Here is a 27,879-nt window from a genome sequence, read left to right on the forward strand (position 1 = left end):
AGAGAAGGGGCCCCGGGCTCTGGTCCTGCCCAGCCACCCATCAGCTGGGCAGCCTCAGAGGATGCTGCTGGGCTCTGAGTCCTGAGCACCCCAGTCCGTGCTGGTCCACATGGCTGCCAGCCCTGCCTATCCCCCACAAGACATGGCCAGTGAATCCCTCTGTGCTGGGGACGCACCATCCCCGACTTCCCAATCCTGAAAATTAGGGTTTATCAATTGATGTTCCCCCAGTCCAACAACGGACCCCAAATCCCAGTGGCTTCTAACAATAGATGTGAATCCGTCTTGCTCCTGGGTCAGCCGAGGGGCTCCGGGCCAGGCCTTCTCATGTGTCTGAGGTGCAGTCACAAAGGGCAGTGTGGGGAGCAGCCTGGATTCAGAGCGGGCCAGATGGAGTCAGGGGAAGGCAGAGTCCCTGTGGGGTAGGCGGGAGGAACAGGCGCAGCCGTGAGCTCCATCTGTGCCCTGGTAACGAGATGCACAGCAGGGCGGGCGGCCAGCCCCAACAGCAGCCCCAGCAGACCTGGGCACTCCTTTCAGGAGGAGAGGCCCAACAGGGCCACTGCAGAAACAGAAGCTGAAAGCCAACAACAGCAGCTCAGCAAAGCAGGCTGCTGTGGTGAGGTGCCTTTCTCACACTTACTAACGTGTGCAGTGACACGGACTCCTTTATAAACAGAGCTGGGAAACTGTGCTGCGGTCTTGGGAGGCATCAGCTCTGTATAGGGCCTGGGGACTCAGGCTTGGCTCCCAGGGCTACCGAGCCCCAGAAAACACGAGAGCCCCCGGGAAACACAGGAGCCCCTGGGGCCGAGGTGAGATGTGGGAACAGGCCCGGGGTGCAGGAAGGTGCTCACAAAACACTTTATTGACCCTCACAGTTGGCTCTTCTCCTCCCCACGCCCTAACAAGTCAAAAGGACCCGAAGGGAGGGGTGTCCACCCAGGCTCTCAACATGATCCTCAGGCGCAGGCCCCTCTGGGCACCCTGTCTGCCTCCGTGCCCCTTGGAGCCTGGCGCACAGCCACCACTCTGGTCAGAGCTGGCCACCACCTTCCAGCTGCATCTGGTGGGCCAGCTGCTGCCCGATGGCCAGCAGGGGGCTAGCTCTGTAGGCCAGACTGGCCAGCAGCTCTTGAAACCGGGTCCTTTCTTCCTCCCTGAAAGAATGGAGACCAGAGGTCAGCAGGTGGCAGGGCAGGAAGCCCCCAGACCCCAACTGAGTGAGTAGAACCGTGGACCAGCATTCAGCATCTCCAGGACCCAACATGACTCGCCCACCCCACACCCAGGCACCTTGGGCACCTTGGATACCAGAGTGGACAGCAGAGGCCAGAGGTCACCACGAGACTGAATGCCTGGGGCCTCAGAAACTTCCAGCAGGACAAGGAGGACCCAACAGGGGCTGCCGTGAAGGCAGGAGGCTGAGCCGGCAGCTTGCATGCACGCAGACACGTGGCTTACATAAGAGGCGCCTCCCTTCACAGTGCACCCAAAATAGACACTCGCAGAAGAGCCAAGAGCAGGAAGGGCAGAACAAAGCGGCCTGTCAGGGGGCGTCCATGCTCGGGGCCTGCTCAGAGGGGCACTGGGCACCATGGTGACAAGCCCAACACTGCCCCAACCCCCGACCCCTGCTGCCAGCCCAGCGCCCGCTCAGGATCCACCTGCCTTTCCCTAAACCCAGCACGGTAAGGCCTCCTGCACCCCAGAAGGATGCCCTGTGGGACAACAGTGACCTGAGTATCACTCTTAGACACACAACTACAGGGCAGCTCTAGGACAAGCCTGTACCGGCCCTGCCAGACGCCGTGTTGGGGACAGCCCTGGCCTTGGGAGGATGCAGTGGTGCTGAGCCCATCATCTGATCTGTGTGCCCAAGTCCAAACCACGCTGGACCCAGGTTTTCTCTGCTGCATGGGAACTCCTCGCACCCCACTGGATGCCTACCTGAGCCAGATGCCCACACACCAGTCGCTGCAGGTGCCGCTCAGCAGGAGGATCCCTGCACTAGGGTCAGCCAGCCCAGCCCATCCCAACTGCATGAGGCAGCCAAGTTCTGCTGGTCACTGACCATCCCCTCCTCCTGCCACCAATACCCCGGCCCCTGCATGACGGCCCTGCCAGTCACTGGGAGAAATGCCTCAGTCAAACCTGGATGCAGTCCAGGACCCTGGGCCACCAGGACCCAGTGAGTCCCCACCTGGGCAGATGAGCCTGCTGCCTTCCTGGGGAGCATGAGGCCAGGGGAAGCCCCAGGCCAGGGTCCTAGCCCCAAGGTCCGTCAGCCAGGGTCCCAGGGTCAGAGGCGCGGAAGGAAAAATTGCCAGTGCAATGCCTGGAAGCTGGCGCTGTGTGGGTCTGCGTGCAAGTGGAGGCAGCCTGGTTGGCAGGAGGGGTGCTCCTGGTCCCCACAGCTCTGAAGCCCCCATTCTGGGCCAGGCCCCAGCTTCACACTGGACTACCATAAGATGGGGCTTGCAGGCAGAGGCCCACCCACCCGAAGGCAGCCTTTTGCTTGGTCTAGTGACACCCAACACCATGGCTGACCCGCATGCTCACAGGATCAGATGCAGGGTACAGACCACAGCCCCTGGCACGTGGTGGACACTGTCCTGCACCTGAGGAAGTTGGGGGTGGGGGAATACACTTCCCATTGGGGACCTCGGAGCCGGAGGGCCCGCCACATGTGCTGGTGTGGCCCCACACAAGTGAAAAAGAACAGACAGCGGCTTCAGAGCAGGAGTAAACAAGTCGCTTTCTTCTCTCAAAAACAGCTCAAAAGCAGCAAGAAACCCAACCGGGAGACACGTTAACCTGAGCTGCTTCCAAATGCTGTGAGAGCAGGGACATGGGGAGTGCTAGAGGCGCAACCGCAGCAAGACTGTGGGCCGGGCTTGCGCTGAGAGGCAAACCCTGCACCCCATGCAGACAATGAGGGAGGGAGGCGGGGATCAGAGACAAGCCCCCTGGGGACTTCTGTGTGTCCACAAGCCACCCTCGGACATCTAAATGAGGAAGAACTCGGTTCACAAAGGGCAACAAAAAGCACAGGTACAAAACCTGTGGAACACACAAATGCCCAGGCCAGAGCATCCAGAGAAGCAGCGGACTGGAGAACGGGGCCGGGGCTCAGCTCACACTTAACTGGAGTCCCAAGAAGAGCACCAAAACGACAATGTAGAGGGAACACTTGAAGCCTTAAGTCATACAAACTTCCGAAAATAATAGTAATTATTAAAAGACTATAATTCGAAAGGGCACAATGAGCCTCAGCTAAAATTGACACAGAATGTTCCACACTAAGAAATACCTTAACAAAGATACTTTAAAGACAAAAAATATCACTTCAGCAGCTAACCCCCCCAAAATCTTATAAGGGTGTAAAATTCATGCTGCCTCAGACTTCCCCAAATCAAGCACAGCAGAAACCAGAGCCAAATCTACAAAGAGGCTAAGAAAGTGTAGCCTGTGAATTTTGTACCCAAGATGACAACTGGTACAAATTTGTGCAATCGGGGCACTGGCCCTGCTAACCAGGGACTGGTCTCATGAACCAGACTCTGGCCCCAGTCACAAGGCCCTGAGGTGTAGTCAGTGAGGGGCTAGGCCACAGAGCAGAATGGAAACCTATGTCCCATCCACATCAGCCCAGATCATTACACGTGGGGCTGGGAAGGGCAGAGGGGAGGAGGGCCAGTGTGTCCTTCTGATGAAGAGGAGGGTGTCACAGTCCCGTGGAGCACTCCTGATGGCAGCTGGTCACCTCACCCCAGCCATGCCACTTCTAACTCCCTCTGAAGAGACCCACATACCACTTTTAAACGTGCCACAGCCTGCAGAGGGCAGGGCATACTTACAGGAGCTGGCGTCTCTGGGCTGCGCTCATGCGGCTGAGCTCGGTGGGCCTGGGCTGGCTACACCCCCTGCTGTGGACACAGAGAAGCCCGGTCAGTCTCATGCCTCACTTCACTCGGGACCGATCCCCCTCCCTCCTCAGAGCATCTCGAGGGACCCAACCTCTACAAAACCATGTGCAGCACTCTTGCTGCGGGAGCTGGGCTTGGATGAGCCAAGTAACTGCCCAATGGTCACCTGACTGCTATATCCGGAGCTGGACGTCCACAGCATGTGGGACCCTCCTCAACCCCTGGTGGCTCCCGTGTGAAAAGGAGGGAATGACAGGCCAGGACCACCGGATGACCAGCGTTTCACAACATGCACACCGAAGCCTCCCAGCCCATCTGGCAGGTGGCCTCACACTGCAGTCCCCGCAGCCTGGCGCTTGGGGAGAACTGACCCCGCCAGGGCAAAGCTGCTGCTGCTCTGAGAGCAAAGACCCGCAAGCCACCACCACCTGCCAATTCTCTTCTAACTTTTCTCTTAAGAAACAGGAAAGAGCACCAGGTTTGTCTGAAGGTGGGGTGCTGCATCTGCCACTTGGATGACTGACATCAGGAGCTGGGGACAGAAACTCCACGCAGACCCTGCCTTGCTGCACTGCTGAGGACACCAGTGAGCGCCAAGGGCATCTGCACGGGTGGGCTGTCTGCCGGCCGCTATGCCAGGGCACCACGTGGCGCTGTTACCCAGCTGCTCGCTCCTGGGATCTGCCCAACCACCATGCTGGGCCTTGATCCAGGGGAGGCGGCAGAACACCCTGGCCAGTTCCACACAACATGATCCAGATGGACTCTCAGGTCACCCTGGACCCGCTCACTGTGCAGGTTACCTATGAGAACCTTCAGGAGTGCGTGGCCTCTCTGCAGACAGCGCCAGCCAAGGCAGCCCTGCATCTCTGGCCAACAGTCAGACGACGCTGGGCCTCGGCAGGAAGAGCAACCTGGGGACCAGCCACGCCAGACTTCCTGCCCGTGGAGTCGCTGCCTGACCTGACGACAGACACCAGGTGGAGGCACAGAAGCCATATGGCGGACATGGGACCCAGAAGACAAGCAGAAAGGACAGAGACCCACTCAGACACCTCAGGCCAATACCTAAATTTAGTTTCCAGATCGGGAGACCTGATCTTTTATTCATGTTTCCTTTAAAATATGAATGAACAACGTGTTGTGTCTACTCAAAATAGCGCCTGCCCTCCCACCTTCCCCTAACCATCTTTCGTGGGCTGATGTGGGAAAGGGGCCCCAGGCCTGGATTCCATTCCCGCTCCAGTCTGCTGGCTGAGGGGAACCCCGTGTCTCCCATGCCCCTCTGCTCGCTCAGAGGCGCAGCTCTCAGTCAACGCCAGAAGCTCGCCCTCCCCAGGCTCTGCCACTCTTGTCAGCTGACCCCTCCTCTCCTTGAGCTGCTGCCCCCCCCCCCGCCCCGAAGCAGTAGTTGGCACAGGGCTTCCTTCCTGCAGGCAGCACCCCAGCTCTGGTGCCAGGAGGTCAGGAGACTCAGCCTGGGTCCAGGGCAGCCTTCCCATTCGGGGGGACCTTGGTGGATCTCCCTGCCCATCTGTAAAGAGGTGAAAGGGCAGATGGAGCTGGACCAATACCCCCAAGGTCCGAAGGCAGCGCAGTCACATCCAAGAGCCACACCCTCCTGGCCTCCCAGACGGGACACAGCTCTTCCTGAACAGGGCTTCGCAAGAGCTAATGGTACTTGGACAAAGTGCTCAGTGTTAATGTCACAGGCCCAGGTGAACCCTGAGGGTCAGCATCCTCTGTGACGTGACTCCCCAGGAGTGGGGATGGGAAGCCACTAAGGAGGAATCGAACCCAGGCCTCGGCCTTGCACCAGAACAGGTGGAGAAAAGTCAACAGGGTCAGGAGACAGGGAGCAAGGACACTGAACCCTGATGGGAAAGTGTCCCCCTCTCCCCAAGTAGCACTCTTGTGAGTGACTGCCCACACAGTGGAAGCAAGGATGCCAAGGCCTGAAGCTCAAGGGGCCACTGAGGTCAAGCATTGCTGGGACACCTACTTATACAACAGGCCCCAAACACGTGCCTGTACTCACGGCCTTGGCGTCCCACACAACAGGGATGGGGGGCTTGGGGCAGGCCAGGGCAAAATCCCCAGGAAGCCCCTCAAGTCCTGTTCCTGGACCCACTGCGTGGCTGCTGTGAGGACCGGCTCTGCCAGCCCAAGCCAGACAGCTCCCTGCTTCAGTGTGACATGTGCCAGGCAGGTCGGGCTGGAGCCCTGAGAAGGGTCTGTGAGGGGCTCCTGTGCTGCGTCCACCCCAGCCTACAGGTGCACTGAGGTGTGGCCAAAGCAGCCAGGCCTTGTCAGATCCCTGGCATGGGCTGGCTGTGTCTCTACCCCACTGGCCTGGTGGCTCCCCTGCATGAAGCTTTCCTGACTCGTTCACTAGAAATGAAAAACCTGCCAGACCCTGTGAGGCTCTTCTGCCCACAGGAGGGACAACCTGGAGAACCTACTCTCTCCCCGACAAGCAGGTCCACTGGCAGTAGCACTGTCCACACCCAACTCCAGTGTCAGAATCCCCCGTGGACGTGAATCTCCAGAATCCCCAGTTGTGCATGAGGCCCCAGGGACCTGCTGGGCAGTACAGAGCCTCAGGCTCCAACTGCCCCGAGAGGCCAATGTCGCTGGGCCATGGTGACTCTGTAGTCACAGGCTGTCCCCATGCCATGCCCTTTCCAACTCTGAATCCAGGACCCTCCTGGTAGGGGTGGTGGCAGCAGAAACACCACTCAGCAACCTGTGTGTCCCGAGAAGTCACCACCTGGGGTGGTGCAGTGTTAGATGGAACAGTGTTCTCCTCACTACAAGGAATCTGCCTGGTGAAAGCACCAATGCCAAGGACCATTTGAGGCTCCAAATACATGATTAATAAACACTTGAGGGCCAGGCCCTGGTTGTGGAGCTGTGAGGCCATGAAGTAATGACCACAAGGGACCCCAAACTTTTGGAACAGTGCTGGGCAGTCAGGCATCAGCAGGCCGGGAGGCCCGACGGGGTATGGGAGTGGAGCTCAGGGACCAAAGGCAAAGCCCGCCGCCTGCCCAGGGAACAGTGCTCGGTGCAAGTGGTCACACGAGGAGGCCAGGAAAGTAGCACTGTCCTAACCCCAGGAGAGGGGACAAGTGGAAGCCCTGCAACTGGGCCCTCTCCAGGCTGTGCCTAGGTGTCTCCTCCCTCAGCCGATTCCAGTCTGTCCTCTGCTGGGATGAACCACAAGCGTGAACGCAGCAGCCTGCGAGTCCTTCCAGAGAAGCATCAAGCCCAAGAGGGAGTGGTCTGGGGACCCCACACTTGTAGCTGGTGTAAGAAGCAAGCATGGCCTTGAACCTGGTCCCCTAATTTTGCGTGCATGGACACAGGTCCACGCTCACAAGCATGTTTCTTTGCTGTCTGCTGAGGGGGCCTAGAAGCACCCAGCACACCCAGCACCGGATCCTGGTGTCTAACACCCTTCTCAAGGCAGGGAACCAGGGCTCTTTGGAGAAATGGCTGGTTCTAGGGCTGGGCCTGGAAATGCCCAAGATGAGCCTGGAGTATCAGCTAGTGCTAGGAAGTAAGGAGGTGCTCAGAAACAACACATAACCCCCCACATTGATGGGGCACATCACTCCAACCCAGGAACCAACTGAAAGAGCTCCCGATGGCCAACGCTGGAACAGTTTCAGCAACAGAATGAAACAGTATTGGATCATAACCCAAAGTATAAAATAAATAACCATGAGTCCATACTGACATAAATAAATAATTGATAAATAAGTAAGTGGGGGAGAAGAGTAAATCTCCTGTGCAGAATTCCAAATAGATTCTGTAGACTTGAGCAGGTGGAGCATGACTCCCCACCCCTTAAATGTGGGCGGTACACAGCAATCTTCTTCCAAGAAGGACAATATGGAGAGGGGGAGAATGTCACTATATAGTGAGAAACCTGATCAACACCCCTCAGCCAGGTGACCAGGGTCAGCATCATGGTGACAGGTCATGTTGTAGTGTGTGCCTTGATAGGATGTAATGACGTGGGCATGTCATCTCTGTGGTCTCACTCCCAGCAGTCCACAACCCCTGCTCCTACCCATGAGGACATCATGAGCACATTCCAATCTCAGGACATCCTAAAAAATGCCTGACTGGTCCTCGCAACTGTCAAGGCCATCAAAAACAAGAAAAGTCTGAGAAGCTCACAGCCAAGAGGAGCCTGAGGAGACCTGACAACTAAAGGTCACATGTCCCAGATGGGATCCTGGGAGGAAAAGGACACTAGGTGAAAACTGAGGAAATCTATGGCATAGACTTCAGTTGAATATCATTTTAAATTTATTTTCATGTGTCAGTGCTGGCGCCGAAACTGGGCCCATGTGCCACACTGACATGGGATGTCACTAAAGGGGAGGCTGGGTGCAAGGCACACGGGAACGCGTGGTACTCTCTCTGCTCTTTTCCTGTAAACCTAAAAGTGCTCTAACATACAATTCATGCAAACAGCTCCCTGCAGTGCCAAGATGCACCTGAGGAGGGACGATGACTCCGGCTGACAGGTGGCTCTTGGGGCTGCAACTGGCCGGGGACTTCCTTCATGTAGGAGGAGCCCAGGACAGCCGGGCAGTGAGTGGCTGGCTGGGCACATTCCTCCTGGGGCCTGGCAGCCCTGCTGCTTACGCAGCAACCTCCCTGCTGGGAGCCCCAAGCACATTTTTCAGATGAGAAAGTAAAAACAGGGAAAGGATTCTTGACCAGGGTCACATTTTTGCTCGAGAACCAGCAATGGAATACGCATCGTTGGCTCTGCTCAGCCCTCACATCTCAGCTCTGGGGGGCTGCTGCTCATCCGGACCACATGTTCTCAGGAGCCAGCCGGGGCCACTTGCTCTGCAGCACATCACCCGCCAGGCCCAGGTCTGGGTGGCCAGGTCTGTGAAAGGGAGGGGCCCCAGATCTGGCAGTGCGTGCAGCCCCTGCCTTCTCCTCAGAGAGAAATTCAGAGAGAGAGAGAGAATTATCATCATTTTTTGGGTGGCTGGCTGGCATGGGGATCTAGACCCTTGACCTTGGTATTATAACATTAGCACTCTAACCAACTGAGATGACCAGCCAGCCCGAGAGGCCTCCTGCAGGCAGACCTGGGTCGGACGCCTCCCCAGACTCAAGCCTCAATTTCCTTTTACGGAAATAACAGCCCAGGAAGAGCAGAGAGCTGAGCCGTCACCCAAGGCAAACAGAGGAGCTTTCTGGGAGACAGGCCTGGGGCAGCAGCTTATCTTGGCAGATGGGGACAAGGACAGGGACGTGCACATCACATCTTCAGGACACATGGGACTAGTGACTGGCCAATGGCCCACCTGGTGCTGGCGGGTCAGGAGTGAGCACTTCAGTGCATCTGTGAGGGGGTCACATGCAGGGGACAGACCTCACCCCAACACTGGGGGGTTGGAGAGTCAGTGCTGGCCAGGCCCAGACCCAGGTCAGCTGGCATGACCACTCACACCCATGGGGAGCAGAAATTCACCACTACCAGCTCTCAGAAAGGGGCAGGGCAGGGGTCTCTGACCCTCAACAGTGACAGGGGACCCCATCTCTTCCCTGAGGACATTTGGAAAATAAATTGTGTCCAGTGCCCTGGCCGAGGCTGAGCAAGGGCCTCCTGTGCAGAGTCCTCAGGAGAGCAGCCACACTCAGGTTGGTCCCTGGTCCAGCCCTCTCCAGGACAGGCACGTGGTGCAGCTCCCACCCCGAGAGGACAGGCTCAGAGCTCTGGGCAGCTGAGGCCTGCAGGTGTGGGTTCCCCACACACTCACTGGGCAGTTGACACATGCGGTTGTCCAGGAGCTGGGACGTGCAGGATCACCCGCCCTAGTGTGGCTAACCCTCTGAGGGGCAGCAGCAGCAACAGAATGAGGAACTGCATGAGGAGCAAGGACAGGCAGACAGGGCAGCCAGTGCGGCCAACTGAGGAGGGGTGCTGCCAGAGGAGCCCAGAGGCTACACTCAGGGAGGCACAAGCCGAGGCCTGCAGCCCCAGCTGGGCACGTGGTGGCAGATGTGGCCATGGCAGGGTGCTGCTGCAGGAGTGGGCAGCAGCAATGGGATCACGGGGAGCCATGGCCAATCAGAAGAGGGGTGTTGGCAGTGCCACCAGGCCATTCTCTCCCCAAGCGTCCACTGACAAAGCCACCACCAGCCTTGTGGGCTCTACCCAGGGACTGAGGGCTCTTGTTTCAAGACACGGACCCGGCTTGCCAGCTTCTGCCAGGTCAGGCACCACCTGGGCCCTCACCACTTCCTTTGGATACCGCAAGAGCCAGCCTGTCCTGGACACTCACCCTCTGGCTGGCCGCTGACTACCAGCCTTCAGCTCCAGCACCTCAGGCAGGGCGTCCCTCAGGGGCTGCAGGTCCCCCACCACCGCCGTGGCCCTCCGCCTCTGCTCTTCCCTGCGCTTCTGCTCAGCCAGCTTTATGGCTTCAATCTCTGAGGAAGGGGGACAGGGGTTAGAGCAAGAAGCAAAAGCCAAACCACTAGCACACGGCCTGGAGGCCCCTCAGCAGCACACAATGGACGAGCCCATAAGGGTTTCACCTCGGAGCTCGCCAAGAGGGTGCTCGTCCACCAGAGCCCGGACATCAGCCCTGCTCCCACCCCAGGCAGGCTGTTCCCTTTTTCCTGCTGTCACCTCCATGCCACCTGGGATGCCAGAGGGCGGCCAGCTCCAAGTTATTTCCCCCCTTAATCACAGAGGCACACTGTCTAATTACAGGGTTGATTATGAGGCATTGCAGGCATGAATGCTGTTTCTTCTGCAAAGGGACCCTGGCACAGTGGCCTGGGGACAGTGGGGTGGGCGGAGGTGGCCATGTGCAGGCACAGAAGGTGGTGAAGGGGGAATGAGCAAGAACAGGACCTTGACTTAAACTGAGCAAGTCGCTCACTGGGCATCAGATGCACCTCTGTTCCCCACCACCTGGAGAAGATCACGGTGGGAGAAAGTAGGTCCCCACAGGGGACAGTGGAATGGGAGGGGAGCAACTGGGTCATGTGGTGCTAATACAAAAGACTGCAGGTCCTATGGCCCAGGCAGGTGGTGCCAGGAGAGGGACAGGGCCGGGGGTGTGGGGGCCATGGGAGGCCGGGCAGGCAGCAGACAGGGCCACATAGAGAAAGGATTCCAGCAGGGCCAGGATGGGGGAGATCCTCAGGATCCTGGGATGCCTGAGGATTTGATTTTCATTTAAGTGTATTTATCTCAAAATTGGTAATTAGACATGTGTCCAAATGCACTATTTGTCTGAACATGGCTTGTGGGAAACATGCAGATCTTGGAAAAAGCCCTGCTCTCCCAAGGGGGACAGGGCAGGACAAAGCCCGCGGTCCAAACACCTTGTGGCGCAGGGCGGGGGGTGCAGCAGGTTTCCCCGGGCAAGCAGCCGCCAGCTCCTCTCCAATCCTGCTTCCCACCAGCAAGGTCTGAGAGGTCGACCCCAAGTGGTACGGGTGGGGACACTACCCACCTGGGCCCTGGGTATCCAGGATTTGCTGACCTCATCCCAAACTGTTGACAAAGACCAGGGGACAAAGACCACCCTTCCTCCTAGGTCTTCAGCACCCAATGAGGGCAGAACTGGAACCTGTGCACAGATCCCCACTCCGTCCCCTCAACAGCCTTGGGGGTTGTTAAGGCTCATAAGTTGACAAGCCAGTACTTTTCAACCCTGCCTGGAATATGGCAAACAACTTACTCAGCACCTCATCAAAACCAGAGCTGAAGCACGCTGGAGGGCTGAGCCAGCCCTGGGTGGGGCTGGGGCAGAGGAAAGAAGGGGGGCTGGGCTGCTCCAGGATGGGGAGAGGCCCCAGGGCAGCTCGTACATAGGCTGGCAGACCGGGGGCTGAGGGTAGCGAAGCAGAGGGCTCTGCTCCTATGAAGACACAAGAGCCCAAACGCCAACAGTCAAAGCCACAAGTGCTTTAAAAGAGCAACATGCAAGGATGGCTCGATGTTAGGAAGTGAGTCAGCATGACCCACTGCAGGGGTTGCTTAAAAGGTAAAAAGCCTACAATCAGTACAGGAGTGCCAAAAAAGGTTTGATAAAATCCACTACCTACTCACAATAAAAATGACTATGGAACCACAAATAGAAGCAAGGTCCTTGACAGAAAACACCTCCCAGAAACCTATAATGAGTATCATACTTGGTGGCAGAACATGAGGCACTCAGTTACAAAGTCAGAACAAGAAGAGGGTGACTGCAATCTCATGACAATCCCAGCTGGTGGACCTGATGTGAGAGACACACAAACAGACACAGACAGACATGGAGGGCCATGCGGGGCGTGTGCAAGCCACCTTGTCTGCAGCAGCCACGCCAGCTACTGAGCAAACATGAGAATGAGCAGGAGAGCTCAGCTCTTCCCATGAATCCACACATCTGATACAGCTGCAATCAAAACTTAAACAGGTTTTTAACTGAACCTGTGAAGCTAATTCTAAACCTTCTCTATCAAAAAAGACTAAATGCATAAGAATAGTCAAAACAGTTTTTAAAAAGAACAAGAGAGTAGAACTACTGGATATTAAAGCAAATTATGGAACAGAAATGGTAACCATGCAGCAAAGAGAAGGAGCCACACAGAGGCATGCCTCCAGGAAGTCCTGCGTCAGGAAAGCAGCCCTGTAAACGACCTGGCCGTCCTTCTGGAAAAAAACGGGATCCCTCTTTCACTCACGCTATTTCTAAAAATTAATTACATACGAATTAAATATTACAAATAAAGAAAGAGAAATCAAAGGCCAACTCCATTAGAAATCAAGGAAAAGAAAATTACAACTACAAAATACAGAACTTCACCTCCCGATTGGCACACTGAAAAACGTTTAATAGCCAGTGTTAGGGAGAGTTTGGGGAGCTGCAAAGGGAAAGGGGATGAATCAGCCCAGGCATTTTGGAGGACAGCTGGCGGAAGGGAAACTCCATGTAGCATGAACCATTTCAAGGGTCACTGGCGCTCTGCCCGCCCCCCACCAGGTCCCGAGGACCCATGTCAGTGCACCGGCTGTCTGATGAGACTCGCAGCACCATTCTGGGCATTGTGAGGCATGTGAACAGGACAAAGCAGAGGAACAGGACAAGGAGTGACCGGGAAGTCCTCTGGGAGTGACGGCTTTCCAGAGAAAGAATGGCAAAGACACAGTGCAGGAGCTGGTCCTCACTGAGGCAGGCCCTGGAGACAAACCCACAGGAGTGGCACGGGGAAGTTCCAACACACGTTCAGAAAAACAGCAAACTGAGGGGGTCCACACACACAGAAAATATACATTTTTAAAGATCCAAAGGAATCTATACATAACTACCAGACCTAATACACGATTTTAGCAAGGTCACAGGATACAAAATTAGTATTTTTAAAAAACCAATTGTACATTTGTATATTATCAAAGAAGTGGAAAAAAATTCCATTTCCAGAAGCATCAAAAACTACAAAATACTTAGGAATAAGCTTATCCAAAAAAAAGTAAGACCTCTACACTAAAAACTATACAACACTAATGAATGAAATTAAAGAAAATCTAAATAGATAGTGAGATACATACCATGTTCATGAATTTGAAGATTCAATATTGTTAAGACGGCAATTCTCTCAAAACTGATCTATAGATCTAATGCAATCCCAGTCATAGTTCCACTAGGTTTTTATGGTTGTTTTTAAAGAAACTGACAGCTAGTGATAAAATTTATATGGAAATGCCAAAGACCTAGACCATCCAAACAATCTTAAGACAGAACAAACAAGATGTAGGACTCATGTCACCGGCTTCTGGACTTACTCTGAAGCTACAGTAATTGAGACAGTGTGGTACTTGCTAAGTCACAGCAAATAGATCAATGGAACAGAAGTAAGCCCAGAAACAGACCCACACTTAGGAGAGACCATCTGACTTTACACAAAGGCACCAAAATAGTCCAATGAGGAAAGAAAAGTCTTCAGAGCAAATGGTGCTGAAACAACTGAATGTCCATATTGAAAGAAAAAAAGGACCCTGACCACGAACTCACACCACAGACAGCATGAGTTAAAGATGGATCAGAAACCTAAATAAGAAAACTAAAACTTTAAAGTTTTTAGAAGAAAACAGGAAAATATCTCCATGACTTGGGATTAGGCAAACTTCTCTTAGACAGTACACACACACAATAACCATATATAATTATAAATCAAACTTCTCAAAAATCACACTTCTGCTCACCAAAAAAAATCGTTAAGAAAATAACAGATCACAGTCTGGGAGAAAATATGTGCAAAACATATAGCTGACCAAGGACTGGTCTACAGGACACAAGAAGAATTCTCAGAGCTCAATAAGAAAAAGGCAAAGAACCACCTGAGAAGCGGATTGCACTGAGGACAGAGCATGAACAGGCAGCACTACATGACAATGCTCTTCTGTGGCAACAACAGTGGCTGCCATGAGACAGCGCTTCACAGTCACAAATGGCTGAGGCCAAAGAGCCTCACACCGCACGCGCTGGCAGATCTGTGTAGTGACAGCTCCCATGCACAGCTGGTGCTAGTGCCACACACAGCCTCTTGAAAGCAACGTCTGGCCATTGCTTACGGAACTAAACATACACCTACCCTATGACCCGGCGTTCCACTCCTAAGTACTCACCCAAGAGAAAGGAAAACACATCCACAGGAAGACTTGTGGGGAGTGGTCACAGCTGCCTTATTCTCCTAGTAGCTAAAACCACAGAATGGCCAGGTGTCCACCCACAGGAGAAGGGATGGCAGACAGCGGGCACACCCAGAGAAGCTCCTCAGCGGGGAAAGACATGGGCCACTGCTGTGTGATGCCAGCTGTGTTTCAAAATCATGACATGAGCACAAGAAGCCAGAAACGGAAAAAGCATATCCTATGTGACTCTGTGTACATGAAACCTAGAGCAGAAAAACCTGAACTATGAGCAAACAAAGTCAGACAGTGGTTTTTACCAATGGGGTAGTCAGGAGTGGGAACTGACCACGAAGATTCCAGGCTGATGGTCTGTACCTTGAAAGGAATTTCGGCCACACACAGGCATATGTGTTTGTCAGAAGTCACTGAATGGCACACTTAAGATTCACATTTTATTGAATGTGAACACTGTCTTCAAAATAGAAAGAAAAAAACCCCACAAACACATACTGAACTACAGCCGAATTAATTACTTCGGGAAAGTACACGGATGTCTGCAACTTGCTTTGGAATGCATAAAAAGTGCTGGATGGATAAACGGACAGGAGCACATAAATGAACAGTGACGTAATAAAGAAGTAAGTGGTCAATGTAAAATTCTTCCTACTTCCCAAATGAAATTTCTCACAATAAAATATTAAGTAAAAACAACTTAAGAGGTATAGCTAAGGCTGTACTCAGAGACCAACCTATAGCCTTTCATTCCTAAAAAAAATAATGTGAAAATAGATGAGCTAAATAACACAAACAAACCTAGAGAAAGCCAGCATAAGGAATTAATAAAACAGAAGCTAAAAACTCAGAAAACTAAAAGAGTAGAATTGATCGTTACATGTAAGAATTAATTCCTGGAATGGAAGAGACAAAACTTGTTAACTCATCAGAAGTGAAGTGGAGACACAAGTAAAGAATGATAAAGAAAACGTACAAGACACGTAACAATAAGGAAGCAGCACATAAGCCTTTGCTAATAGAGACTGAGATCTGATAGGTCAGATCATTTCATGATAAAACATCGTGGCCAAAGTTGACTCAAATAGTAAGAAAAAAAAAGACCAGACACCATGAAAGAAAATGTACATGTCTTCAAAGAATCAGAGCCCAGAAACGTCTGGATCTGAGTGGTCCTGGTCCATTAACTTCTCCAGACCCACTTTACAAAGCACACTTTGCACAGCTTTATGAGAGGAACGGTGCATGAAAAAACGGCCTGGCCGGTTAGCTCAGCTGGTCAGCGTGCAGCCTTATGGCCTCAAGGCCACAGGCTCAGACTTATGCCAGCCAGCTGCCCTCCAAACAAACAAATAAACATTGTTGGCTAGCTGTCTTGGCACAGCTGGTTAGAGAGCAGCCTTATAACCCCAAGGTCACAGATTCAGATCCCTGTATCGGCCAGCTGCCAAAAAACAAACAAAAAAAGAAAACAGAGGAGCAAATAATTTCTTAGGAAATATCCAAAAAAGTGACAAAAAACATAAAATTAATGATCATGGAAGAAACTGACAAATTTCTTTAAGTATTATCCTCTGAAAAACCTTCCTCTGAAAACCTATTATTTGCATTATTTTTTCCTTCAAGGAAAAAATAATGCAAATAATATTAACACGTGAGAACATAAAGAAGAAAATATTCCAAAGTAATTTTATAGAAGTCAACAAAATCACATTAAAAAGAAAAGTAAGAGAAAAATTACAAAACGACCTCAACAAGAAAATCTCTAGGAAAACGTTAGCGCATATTCAGCATCACAGAAAACAACTAGATGTGCTGAGACACGGTGACTGAATAGGGCAGTGGGGTGACTGTAGCCGCTGTGGGCACCGGCTGCCGGCGCCTGGGAAGCCACCTCCCCCACAGGGGCTGAGAACAGGGACCACTGGCTCCCGACATGTGGGCAGGCGCCCAGGAGCCCCAACCCTGCAGAGACCCACACAGACACACGCCTGACCCACAAGGTAGCTCACATTTACTGTAGGGATTTCTCAGGCATAAAAGACTCAAACAAGCCTGTGTTACTTTTGTAAAATTTTCATCATGGGAACCAAAAATAGACCACTTTTACAAACAAGGAGCCGAGAGCAGCAGCTCCTTGAAACCATGTTCTACAGAAAGAACAAGCCTGGCTCTGCAGGTGCCCACACAGGTGGGTTGGCAGCATCACCCACTCCAAGGATAGACCACCTTGGCCAAGCTGGTGAGGCTCTCCCAGGAACCCCTGCGCCTCATTCATCACTGGGCCACTGTGGGCAGCCTGCAGAGGGTTCCACACAGTCCCCAAGGGCACCTGGCCAGTGTGATGCAGCAGCCTGGGGGGCCCTGTGAGGGAGGCCATGGGGCTCCCGGGACATGAGGGCACGGACTTACTCTGCAGCCACCACTCACGCCTCAGCTTCAGCTTCTCCTTCTTGGGCAAAACAGCCCTCACCTCAGCACCTGAAGACAGAGAACACACGGTGTAAGTAAAGGGTGTCCAGATGGCATTTCTGCTCAAATAGGACTAAAGCCTGGAGCTCCCCTCCCCCCACAGAGCCTGAGAACGGGGCTCAGGCAGATTCTGACTCCATTGGGGCAGCGCCACCCAGGCTTGGGCCTCCGTGCCTCATGGCAGCTTGTCTGTGCCTGGGTGGGGTAGCCAGTCCTAGCCTCTGAGCCTCCACATGCAGCATGGGGGACCCTCACCATGCATGTCAGCACGTCAGAGGCTCTCTAAGCACCAGTGTCCCTCTAAAGCAATGTCCTGGTCACTTACCACTGGGCTGTCCTAAAAAGTCCAGGCAGACGTTTACCAGGAAGGAGCCATCCCATCCATTCCAGGGATGACCTTCAGGACTGGCTGTCGCCTAACTATGCAGCCGAGAGATGGCCCCACAGCTCGCAAGGGGACGTGACAGAGCAACAGCCCGCAGGCTCCAAGGAGGTGCTGCTCAAGAGCCTTGTGCTCTTCCAGGGCGATGGGAAGTCAGCCCGGCACAAGTTTCTGCATGCTGCCACACCTCAATGACACACACACGGAGGACCAGAGGACCACCATCCCCTGGATGCCCCAGAGCACCAAGGTTCTGGGGACACCACCTAGGAAAGCACTCAACCAAGGCCAAGTCCCCAACACAGGGAAGACGATGAGGACATCCCAGGGATAAGGGAGCTCTCCGCACTGAGGTGGCCAGGCCACTGCTAGACACCCTCACCATCAGGGATCTGCATCCCTGTCCTTGTGCCCACTGGCCCCATCCAGCCTCTGGGGGGCACTGAGAGCACTCAGTTCTCATCCCAAGGGACACCCATCCTTCAGCCAGCAAAGACCACTGCTGAGTCCCTTTCTTTGACCCAGGCTGGATGTGCCAGCATCTGCCTCTGCTGGGGGCGGGGGTGGGGCAGAGTGGGAAGCATCCAGAACAGGACCACCATCCCAGGTCTGACCCATCCCCATCCATGGCCCCAGGCTATCCCGGGGACCCTGGGTGTCCCTCGTCTCACGTGCCCTATTGCGACAGACATGAGTTCTGGACTGCCTGTCCCAGGACAAGGCAGGAGCAGGAACGGGACGCTCTCGGCCCCTGCATGACCCTGCACCCAGTGAGGCAGACCCTTGAGAAGTGGAGATGGCTCCCTCCTACACTGCTTAAAATCATAAAAACACAACACAGGAAACGGTCCCTGTGGGGTTCCTGAGTGTGCACTGAGTGCTTTGTGAGACTCATGCAGATAAAGGGGACAGGATGGGTCCAAGGGCCTCCCCCCAGGAAAAGATCAGGGTGTCACCAGGTCCAGTGCCCAACTGTCGCACGCTCCTGCCTTCTGCCAAGCTCACGCGAGCTCTGGGCACTGTGAGACATGTGACCACCTTAGGCTGGCCCTGCTCAGTGTAAGTTATCAGGAAACACTCTAAAAGGACAACAGATGTTGAGTGCACACCGCCCACTGCATAGACTGCACACCGCCCACTGCACAGACCACACTAACCACAAAGACTGCACAGCACCCACTGCACAGACTGCACACCAGCCACTGCACAGACTGGACACCACTCACTGCGTAGACTGCACACCACCTGCATCAGGGCATGCCTGCACATGGATAGTGTCCCTGAGCTGAGCAGGTCAACCAAGCTGGGCTGCCCTACGAGGGAGCATTTAAGGAAATGAGAAGTTTTGCATGAACCAGGACAAAGGAGACAGAAAAAAGCCCCTGGACAGGGTATGGGAGGGGAGAAAAGGAGGGAGAATGGCGCTCCCCAGACGGTGCAGCCCGCCAGGGAGCACACAGGGTGGGGGCTGTTCCAGTCATGGTTTTACGGTTTGGACAGTCCCACACTCACCAGGTGGAGGAAGAAATTCCCCCAAGGTTGGTGAGTGCCCAAGAACTCCTCCCAAGGCCAGGGTGGCCCACATGGGGCAACAGCTGGACACTGAAGGTCAACCACAGACATCTGCTCAGGTGAGAGCGGATCCTGGGATCAACTTCCTCAGGCAAGACTGGGTGTGATTCAATCAAGAATCATGAAGTTTTGACGCAAAAAAATGAAACGTTTGACAGCCCTGCTCCCGCCTGCTGGGGGTCCTGCAGTGCACAAGGACACCCTGGTGCAGATGTTGCCTCCTCCTCCCCAGGTGCTCAGGATTCTCCCACCTCCTGCCCTTTTCCTATCGCATCTGCATAATCTGTGCCTCACCCACTTCTCCTCCATTTATGGTTTACTATTTCTTCCAAATGAACCAGCTCCTGCTCTGTTTGTTATGTCTACCCTTCCCTTGTTCTTGAGCTCAAATATGCCCTGACCTCTGCTGCATTCTTCCCGCTTTCTCTGTGTTCCAATCTTTGACTTCCCCATTGCTGTCTCGTCCTCTCTGTCAGGAACACATACTCCTCACACGATGGACTTCGGTGTGCTACTTCAGCTCATCCCGAGTGGGGTCACGGTGGCGCTTCTCCCGTGTTCCACGCCAGGGATGAGCTCCTTCCTATCTTGGTTCCCCCCAACTGGAGCTGCTGGAGACTGGTGGGCCCTGATGCCCTGTGAGCAGAGGGTGTGGTCTGTGTCCTTCGTGCCAAACGTGTGGCCAGCTTGTCAAGAGCATTTGAGCAATCTAAATTTTATCTTTGGGGAATTATATTTGAAGTAGGTTAATTAGATTTATTGTACTAAGTTTGTTCTTTAGGCCTGTAAACATCTTTCCCCTTTTTTGCTTATTTAATCCATCAATGACTGATAAAGAGGGGCTGAAGGGCTGTCCTCAAAGCCAACAGACTCCCAGTTCACAGGGCAGGCTGTCAGCCACCCTGGCCAGCCAGGAGCCCAGCAGTAACTTAGCAGAGCTGGGACCACACAGGCAGTTCCCCAGAGACCTTGGCCAGAGGGCTGCATATCCCTGCATGTGGGGTCAGAACATGCTGGACAATACATCCCATCTGAAGGCAGAGGGAGGCAGCTTCGCCTCCTCAGGTAGACAGTTCCTTCCGGTTCCCAGTCAGGGTTTGCCCTGACACCCTGATCAGCCCTCACTGTGGACATGGGAGGCAAGAGGACAAGAATCACTCTGAGACAGGTTGAATGGCAGGCAAAGCAAGGAGCCTGGCAATGCCCCAGGAAGAGCCAATGCTGGCCAGAAGCCATCCTGCTGACCCCTGAATCTGGGCATGCTGAGCCTTAACTCACAGTTCCTAACGTGCCTGGAGTTCCTCTGTGCAGGTGCTGTGTGAAGTGGGGCTCTCAGGTTGGTGTAAAGTCTGAGCAAGACTGAATCCACCAGCATGAGAAGAAAGACCCACTTCTTTTGGGCAGCAGCTTCTCCAGGCCGCATCTGTCCACCCCCACCTGCCAGCAGGGGGCATGCCGGGGCATGCAGTGTGGATGCAGTGTGCAGTGTGGGCACGAGACCTGCCTGGGCCTCCTCCTGTCCTGGAACACCTCGTCATCAAAACGCAGGCCACCAACTCCCCACCCACAGCTCCTGGTGCTTCCCCCAGCTCCCTGTCGCATCTCATGTGGGGTGACCTCACCTGGCCCACTTCTGTGGCCTCCCCCCTCAAGAGCCAGTCCTTACCCCACCCCACAGCATATCTGTACTTCCTCACTGTTGTGGGCTGAAGCATGTCCCCTCTAAATCCAAATGCTGAAGTCATGACCCCTAGAACCTCAGAATGTGTCTGTATTTGGAGATAGGATCTTAAAAGAAGTGATGAAATTAAAATGAGGTCCTAAGTCATCAGACCATATACCTTAAATATATAATCTTTAAGGGTCAAACATAATGTAAAAAAATTTTTTAAGGAAAAATGAGGTCACTAGGGCAGGCCCCAATCCAGTCTGACGGTGTCCTTATTAGAAGAGGAGATCAGGACACAGACACACACAGAGGGACGTCCCTGTGAGGACACAGGGAGAAGATGCCACCTGCAGCCCAGGAGAGAGGCCTTGGAAGGAACCAGCCCTGCCCCATCTTGATCCTGGACTTCCAGTCTCTAGGGCTGTGAGAAAATCAACGTCTGTTGTTGACATCACCCAGTCTAAGGCCCTGTATCATGGCAGCCCAAGCTGTCTGACACACCCACCTTCCCAGCAACAACGCAGCACACTATGGTGCCTGCCACCAGCCAGGCACAGTCCTCGCACCCCATGGAAACAGGCCATCCACAAATCACGCCTGCTGACTCTCCATGAGGGACAACAAGCAAGTTTCCAGGTGCCAAATGCCCCACACCAGCCAACCTGATCACCTGTGAGGTCTCTGAAGACACTCAGGAGCACCGCTGGTTACATCAATCAGCCCCAGTTTACAGATGAGAAAACCAAGGCTCACCCAGGTTGAGGGGACAGTAACTGGCCCAGGGTCACGGGGAACTGCTGAGGCCAAATATTCGAGGACCCACTGTGGCCGCAAGTAGTGCTGTGCTGACCCTTCACCTGCACCCCAGGGACCACACAGCTGAAGGATTCTGGAGACATGGGATTTGGGAGTTTATTACCCAAAGTAAACCATGAGCCAAGGTGTAGACATAGGTATAGCTTCTCAGAGTGCCAAGAAAACACACATCCAGGGCATGGGGCTTCCTGGACCGCCAGGACTGCCCTGCTGCTGACTTGTGGGCCTGAAACATGGCCGCCAGCCTTGGGGTGTGGTGACATCAGTCAGGCCTGCTCCAAATTAACTGGAAGCTGACCAACAGCCAGACAAAGACGGTCAACCTGTGCCAACAGAACACCATGTGGACACAGCCAAACCAGGCAGCCCTGCAGAGGCATGGGCAGTGCCAGCTGGCGCTTCACACAGCTCTGCAGCACCTCGTCTCTGAGGACCACCACAGTTCAGATAGTGCCCAGATGGGATAGAGCCAGCCAGAAGGGACACTGCTCTTGACAGGACATAAGGACAGGGGGTAGGGACCACACACTGGTCAGCAGGAGTTGGGGATGAGGAAGGAGGGGCCTTCCCAGGTCACTGAGGCTCTCTGAGCCTTGGTGTCTTTGGTGAACGGAGGGAGGGATGTCAGATGACTCTAGGTGGATGTTTGAGTTCATGATGTAAATCTGGAGACTGTCGTCACCTCTTTGGAATTCTTACAGGCATGGGGGAAGAAAGGCTGCCTCACAGGGGAAGAGAAGTGAACCCTGCAGGCACTCCTGTGCCCAGGTCATGTGGAGCCCTGGTACCCACCCGGCAAGTGGGCAGAAGAGCCTACACTGCTCAGGAACAGGGTCGGGCTAGCCAGGTGTGTCTGAGCATTACCTTGGGCCGCCTGACATCAGGGCTGTGACAGGTGGGGGCACAGGCAGGAGGGCACTGTTACAGCATCTCTGCTTCTGGTTTGCGCTAAAACAAAGTGGACTACGGGGCTAGCCTTGTTTCCTTCCCATGGCGTCTACCAACTGCAGAGATGCTCTCCCAGAACACGTCTACAAGAAAGGACATCTCCTGACTTCTTTTTACTTCATGCAGGTTGTCCTGGCTAGTGCCACAGATCCCTGATGTCCGAGGAAAAACAAAGCAGAAACTGTTTCTGTCAAGAGAAAGGTAGTAATCCTGTCCAGCTATTTCAGACATCATTTCAGGACCTGGTACAAAACCTACAAAGCCTGTGACCCACAAGGGAATTTAATCCCTTTCCCAAGAGCCATGACCCAGGATGCTGGCAGCTGCTGGAGCTGGCCCACTCTCCTCTGCACACAGCCCTGGCTTCTCACTCCCCCCCCCACGGGACAGGGCTGTGGAGGGTGAACAGGGGCGGCATGGCCAAGGGCTGGGCCCGGCACCTGGGATCAACACTACTCCTCCAGCTGGCCTGAATGACAGACACCCCAGCTGTGCTCACTGCACCCCACTACCATGCGGCCACCAGGGCCAGGGAGTGAGAAGGTGTCCACCTGGCTGGGCATAGCATCAAAACAGGAGCAAGGGAACAATGGCATCCAAGGTGGGGTGCTGGGGATGGAGTGTGTCTGGGGACCTGGGTCTGGAGCATAGGGAAGCTGGCAAGGGAGATGGAGCTGAGCCAGCAAGTACAGCCAAAGAGCAGGCAGGGGATGCCAAGTGCCCGTGACAGGACTTATCAAACGGAGCAAGAAGAAACTCTCTCCAGACTATTTCTGCAGCTTTTCTGTAATTTTGAAATTATTTCAAAAGAAAAAAGAATCTAAAACAAGTGGAAACTGACCCAAACGGTAACCTGCATTGTGTTAGAATGAAGAGGCAGAGCAGGCCAGGTCAGGAAGGCAGCGCCCTGACCCTTCCTGGCTCCAGCCCCAGGGAGCGCCCCAGCTCCCATTTCCATGGCACCAGGGAAACAAGAACCAAACACGCAGTTCCTGCAGGATGCACGCAGAGGCTCTGGAATGCTGACTCCTGCAGAGATTGCCTGGAACTGCTGGCAGCAGCCTGCGGCGCTTTCTGGGACCAAGGAGCACTCCCTGAAGCCTGCACATGCTGAGGGTGACTTCCACCCCCTTGACAACCACTACACAGGCTGAGCTAAGGCAGCAGTTTATAGGGGGCACTCTACCTGAGTGTCCTGGTCCGCCCCCAACGCCCCTGTAGGCAGAGAGGGAGACACAGAGACAGGGCGGATGTGTGCACCCCCCACACTGATGATGGGGATGCTTGATGTCAGCTTGGGCTGGTCTGGCTTCTAAACTCAAGACAGGCACACAGACCACTCTGCTGTGGCTGCTGCTAGAGCACGTGAGCTCAGGTGAGTAAACAGAGCAGAAACACCTGCTCAGGAAGGTGGGACAGACCACGTAGGCTCCTGGTCTCCAACAAGGCTGTGTGGACGTGTGACGCTGTCCTGGGCTCACCCAACATGAGGCCCCAGGGCGTCAGCACTGTGGCCCCACTGGCTACAGCAGAGGAGGTCAGCACACACTTCTGATGAACAATGAAGTCACGACAGCAACAGACAGACCACTCCAGCCTGAGCTTCTCTCCCAGAAAGCTGGAACTCGCAGCAGCTGCCAGGAATGCCAGGGCAGGCCCAGTCAACCTGGAGCATCCCATGACACTGCTGGCAGTTTGTTCTTCGGGATGAACCCAATTCTCCAGGACTTACAACAAAAATAAGACGTATCATGATTTACCTACCGACCACACTGAGAGTGCGGGGCGCTGCACAGATGGGAATGGCTAGATGGCCGTGACCCCGGTCTCCTGCCCCATGGACCCAGGCTTCCTCCTCCAGACCCATGCCTGCCCGCTTCATGCCCCAGACTGCTTGCTGCATGTGCGGCCCGGATGTCTGCAGCCGGCCCTTCTTGCCTGCTCTGTCTACTGCCCAATGGTGCCAGAGAGAAGGGCAAGTCCCTGTTAAACACACCCCACGGGACCCTGGCCAGTGGCTGAGGTGAGTCCAAAGGGAAGGGCTCATCCCTGAGAGCCCTGCCACCACCCAGGGCCCTGGCAGGGACCAGCGGGGACAGCCAGATCCTGCCTGAGCCAGAAGCTGGGCCTCAACCTGGGGGAAGGTGCTAGAGAGAACTGCCAATTCACTGTCCCTTACACTTATGGGAATCCTCTGGGGCTAAGCACCACTGCTGGCAGCGAACAACCTCAAAGTCTAAAGATGACGAGGCCCTTGTGTAGGCCAAGCGGTCCCTGTGGTCTGGGTTGTGGTGCTGCCCATTGGTACCCAGGACCTCCAGCCACCACTGTGTTCGTGCCTGAGCCAGAGCTCAGAGCATCAGCATCACCCAGGGAAGCAGGGTAGGTGGGCGGCGGTGGCGAGGAGGAAGACGGGGAGCACGAGTGTGGGCCGAGCTCTTATCGGGCTGTGGGCTATGCTGGGCTCCCCGCAGGACTCTCTCACCTGGCTCCCACAGACCCACTCCACACAGAGGGCCATGACTTGCAACAAGCAGCTGGGCAACCCTGGGCCAGGACTGCCACCAAGTCCACCAAGGCTCAAAGGGCCCCACAGCTGGGGGAGCAGACGGAGCAGACGGGAGGGCCCTTTGAGGAACAGCCTCTCTGATGCTAGACCCTGGAGTGACTGGAAACCACCTCTGAGCTGACTCAGGCACAGGCTGCACACAAACCCCCCTGACAGGGCCATGTGGCAGCAAGGACATGCACTGGAGCTACTGTTCTGCAGTGTGATGGCCAAACTGCCCACATGTCTGAGCCACAGCCACCACAGGCTCTGTCCTAACCAAGGAGCCGCACAAACTAACACTAAGGACACCAAGCTTAAGGGAGGACCCAATGCTCACAGCCACGGCACTCCTGTGCTCAGGAGGCCCCTCACCCCAGCCTTCACCAGTTAGGGCAGAGTGCAGGAACAGGGAACGGCCTCACAGATGTGGAGTTCCAGGAGGATGCAGCTCAAGGGGTGTCATGGACATGTGTCTAACAGAGCTCTAAGAAAATTCAAAGTGCCTTACCCTTCTGTGAATGGCATCAAAAAGCTGTGCCTCTCCGTGCATGACAAAGACCTGCCTGAGAAGCAGGCGATGGGACTCGGATCATAAGACAAAGCACCACAAGCTAACGGCATTGCATGTTGCTGAGGCTCTCATCACCACAGCTTCTTCGTGAACCTAAAACACAGCAACAGGACTGGCCATTTTGGGGTAAAATTAAAGTGAGACTGTACACCTCCCTGTACACCAAAATAAGGGATTAAATACGTAAATAAAAAAGAAAACTATAAAAGTTCTACAAAAAAACACCGATGAGTTCCACAAAGGGAACATAAAACTACACAGAAATTTAAAATCTCTGCAGGAAAGGAAATTACATGACCAAATTCAAAAGGAATTATTAATGAGGAGGAAACACCTGCAGATAACAAAACAGGTCACTTCCTTCATATATAAATAGCTTTTTCAAACCAATAAGGAAAAGATTAACAGCCTAAAAGAAAAATATGAAGAGGTCATGAATCGGCAGCTGACAGAGAGACCACAGCTATGGGAAGTGGGTTCCCGTCTTATCAACCAGAGGCCAACGTCCACGGAGCACACGGCAGAGCCCGTGGCGCTCAACGTCATCTGGGGAAGGTGGCACAGCAGCATCTGCCAGCATCTGAGACGTGTACACGCTTGACTCAGCGACTCCACCGCCATGATTCCATCCACTGCTGCACCTGCTCGTGCTCACAAAAATGTGCATGCAAAGTCACTCCCTATGTCACTGGTCTCATACAACAAAACGCAGCTGCCTGGAAGAGGTGCACCAATGCCACGGATGCCAGGAACGAGGTCAAGTGCAGCCATGAGGGCGACACACCTGCTCGAGTGGAGGACAGAGGAGCGGAGGACAAGCAGCCGGCAGGGGAGGCTGTCACTGTGTGAGTTCTCCACATGCCACTCCTCCCAGCTTACCGAGAGGCCACGGGGACAAACTGCAGAACACGCCAGGGCGGCCAGAGCACAGGAGGGAAGGGAGCAGGTGGACATCCACGGAAGACACTACCAGAAGGACTCTGCTTCCTTCCTTTTCCCTGCTGTCCAGGTTTTCTTCGTCACTTATATAGCACCTTTGTAATTAGGTGTCCATTTTAAAGAAAACCCCAAAAATATTTTTAAAAAATTGGGGACAAATTGCCCTAATCAGAGGCAACACCCTGGAAGAGAACTGGCAATATCGTTAACCACACAGCCCACATCATTGTGTTTTCTAAAACACACGCCACCAAGTGCTACTGCTAAGAGCGTCATTTCTGTGGATGAAAAGCTTCTCTCCCATAACAAATTCTTAGATGCCCCAAACCGTTCTGCATCAAAAGGACAGATTCCAAACTCCTATGACTGACTTCTAATGTGAAGACACATGGGGGTTTGGCCAAACGTGCAGCTTTCAGAGCTGGGAAGGCTGCCAGGGAGGCCCAGGCTCCTGTTCTGCAGTGGCAGAGCTGTCTTCCTTCAGAGGCACCCCCACGCCGCCACCTCCCCCCAACCCGCTGACCAAGAGAAGGAAGCAGGCTCCCACCTCCTCCCCATGAGGGATGAGCAGCAGCCAGGGAAAGGCAGGAGGAAGGCACAGGGAGGGCCCAGCCCCTCCTGGGCGCAGGCCAATGCACCCCCTGGGCTGCAGAGAGCAGCCTGTGGAGGGGAGCCCCCAACCCCTCCAGCAGAACATGGGTGACTCCTGCCTGTCCCTCTGCAGGGCCCTCCCTTCCCACCACCACTGACCAGTTGTCTCCATCACCTTCTCCAGGTTATCATGAGGAGGGACCAGGTAAGGGGGGACCCTCCAGATAATGAGGTGTGGCACGGGCCACAGATGGGCAAGAGTTCTGAGCATGGAGCCAAATGGTTTGTCCCCACTGGCTCCCGTCTCCCAGGACCCAAGGGTGCCATCCAAAGCCACAGATGCAGCCTCTATAGGAAACGAACCCCCACCCCTGACAGTTGGAGCTTCCCAAAGTGCTGGCTGTCTTGGGGTGGGAGGCCATCAACATAAGCCTCCCCCACAGGGGGCTCGACATCTGCCAGAGAGAAGGGGGCCCCAGGTAAGAGGACCAGGACCTCCTGAAGGAGCCTGCACTCGCACCCAAGGTGTGCTGGTGCCTCTTGAGCACCCTCTGCCCCATTTCTCCATGAACCACACAGCCAGGAGACATAGTCTCATAGGTATGGACCTTGAAAAGGTCATAGAGATGATACAAGTAAGAAATGTGGGCTCAGAAGCCCCACACGATGATGTCGACACAGAGACAGACTTCTGATAAAACTCCCCACCCAGTCCTGATGCCAACACAGCGTGCCAAGGTGCACCAGCACAATGT

The 27,879-nt window shown here is 54.3% G+C and overlaps 1 protein-coding gene across 2 annotated transcripts in view; it reads right to left on the reverse strand.

Moving 5' to 3' along the window:
• Window positions 1-848: 848 nt before the first annotated feature.
• SLX9 (SLX9 ribosome biogenesis factor) overlaps window positions 849-27,879 on the reverse strand; it is a 45,960-nt gene continuing 18,929 nt past the window's right edge. Inside the window, exons 3-6 of one of the 2 annotated variants that reach the window (XM_063101959.1) lie at window positions 17,026-17,094; window positions 10,253-10,400; window positions 3,861-3,926; window positions 849-1,160 (exon numbers count right to left, since the gene is read on the reverse strand). In XM_063101959.1, coding sequence (XP_062958029.1) covers window positions 1,037-1,160; window positions 3,861-3,926; window positions 10,253-10,400; window positions 17,026-17,094 — 407 coding nt within the window. In that variant the 3' untranslated portion in view covers window positions 849-1,036. Of the gene's footprint in view, window positions 1,161-3,860; window positions 3,930-10,252; window positions 10,401-17,025; window positions 17,095-27,879 lie in introns of both variants that reach the window. The other variant, XM_063101949.1, reaches the window with a different exon arrangement.

The sequence above is a fragment of the Cynocephalus volans genome, chromosome 1, assembly GCF_027409185.1.
Source record: "Cynocephalus volans isolate mCynVol1 chromosome 1, mCynVol1.pri, whole genome shotgun sequence".
NCBI classification, from domain to species: Eukaryota; Metazoa; Chordata; class Mammalia; order Dermoptera; family Cynocephalidae; genus Cynocephalus; species Cynocephalus volans.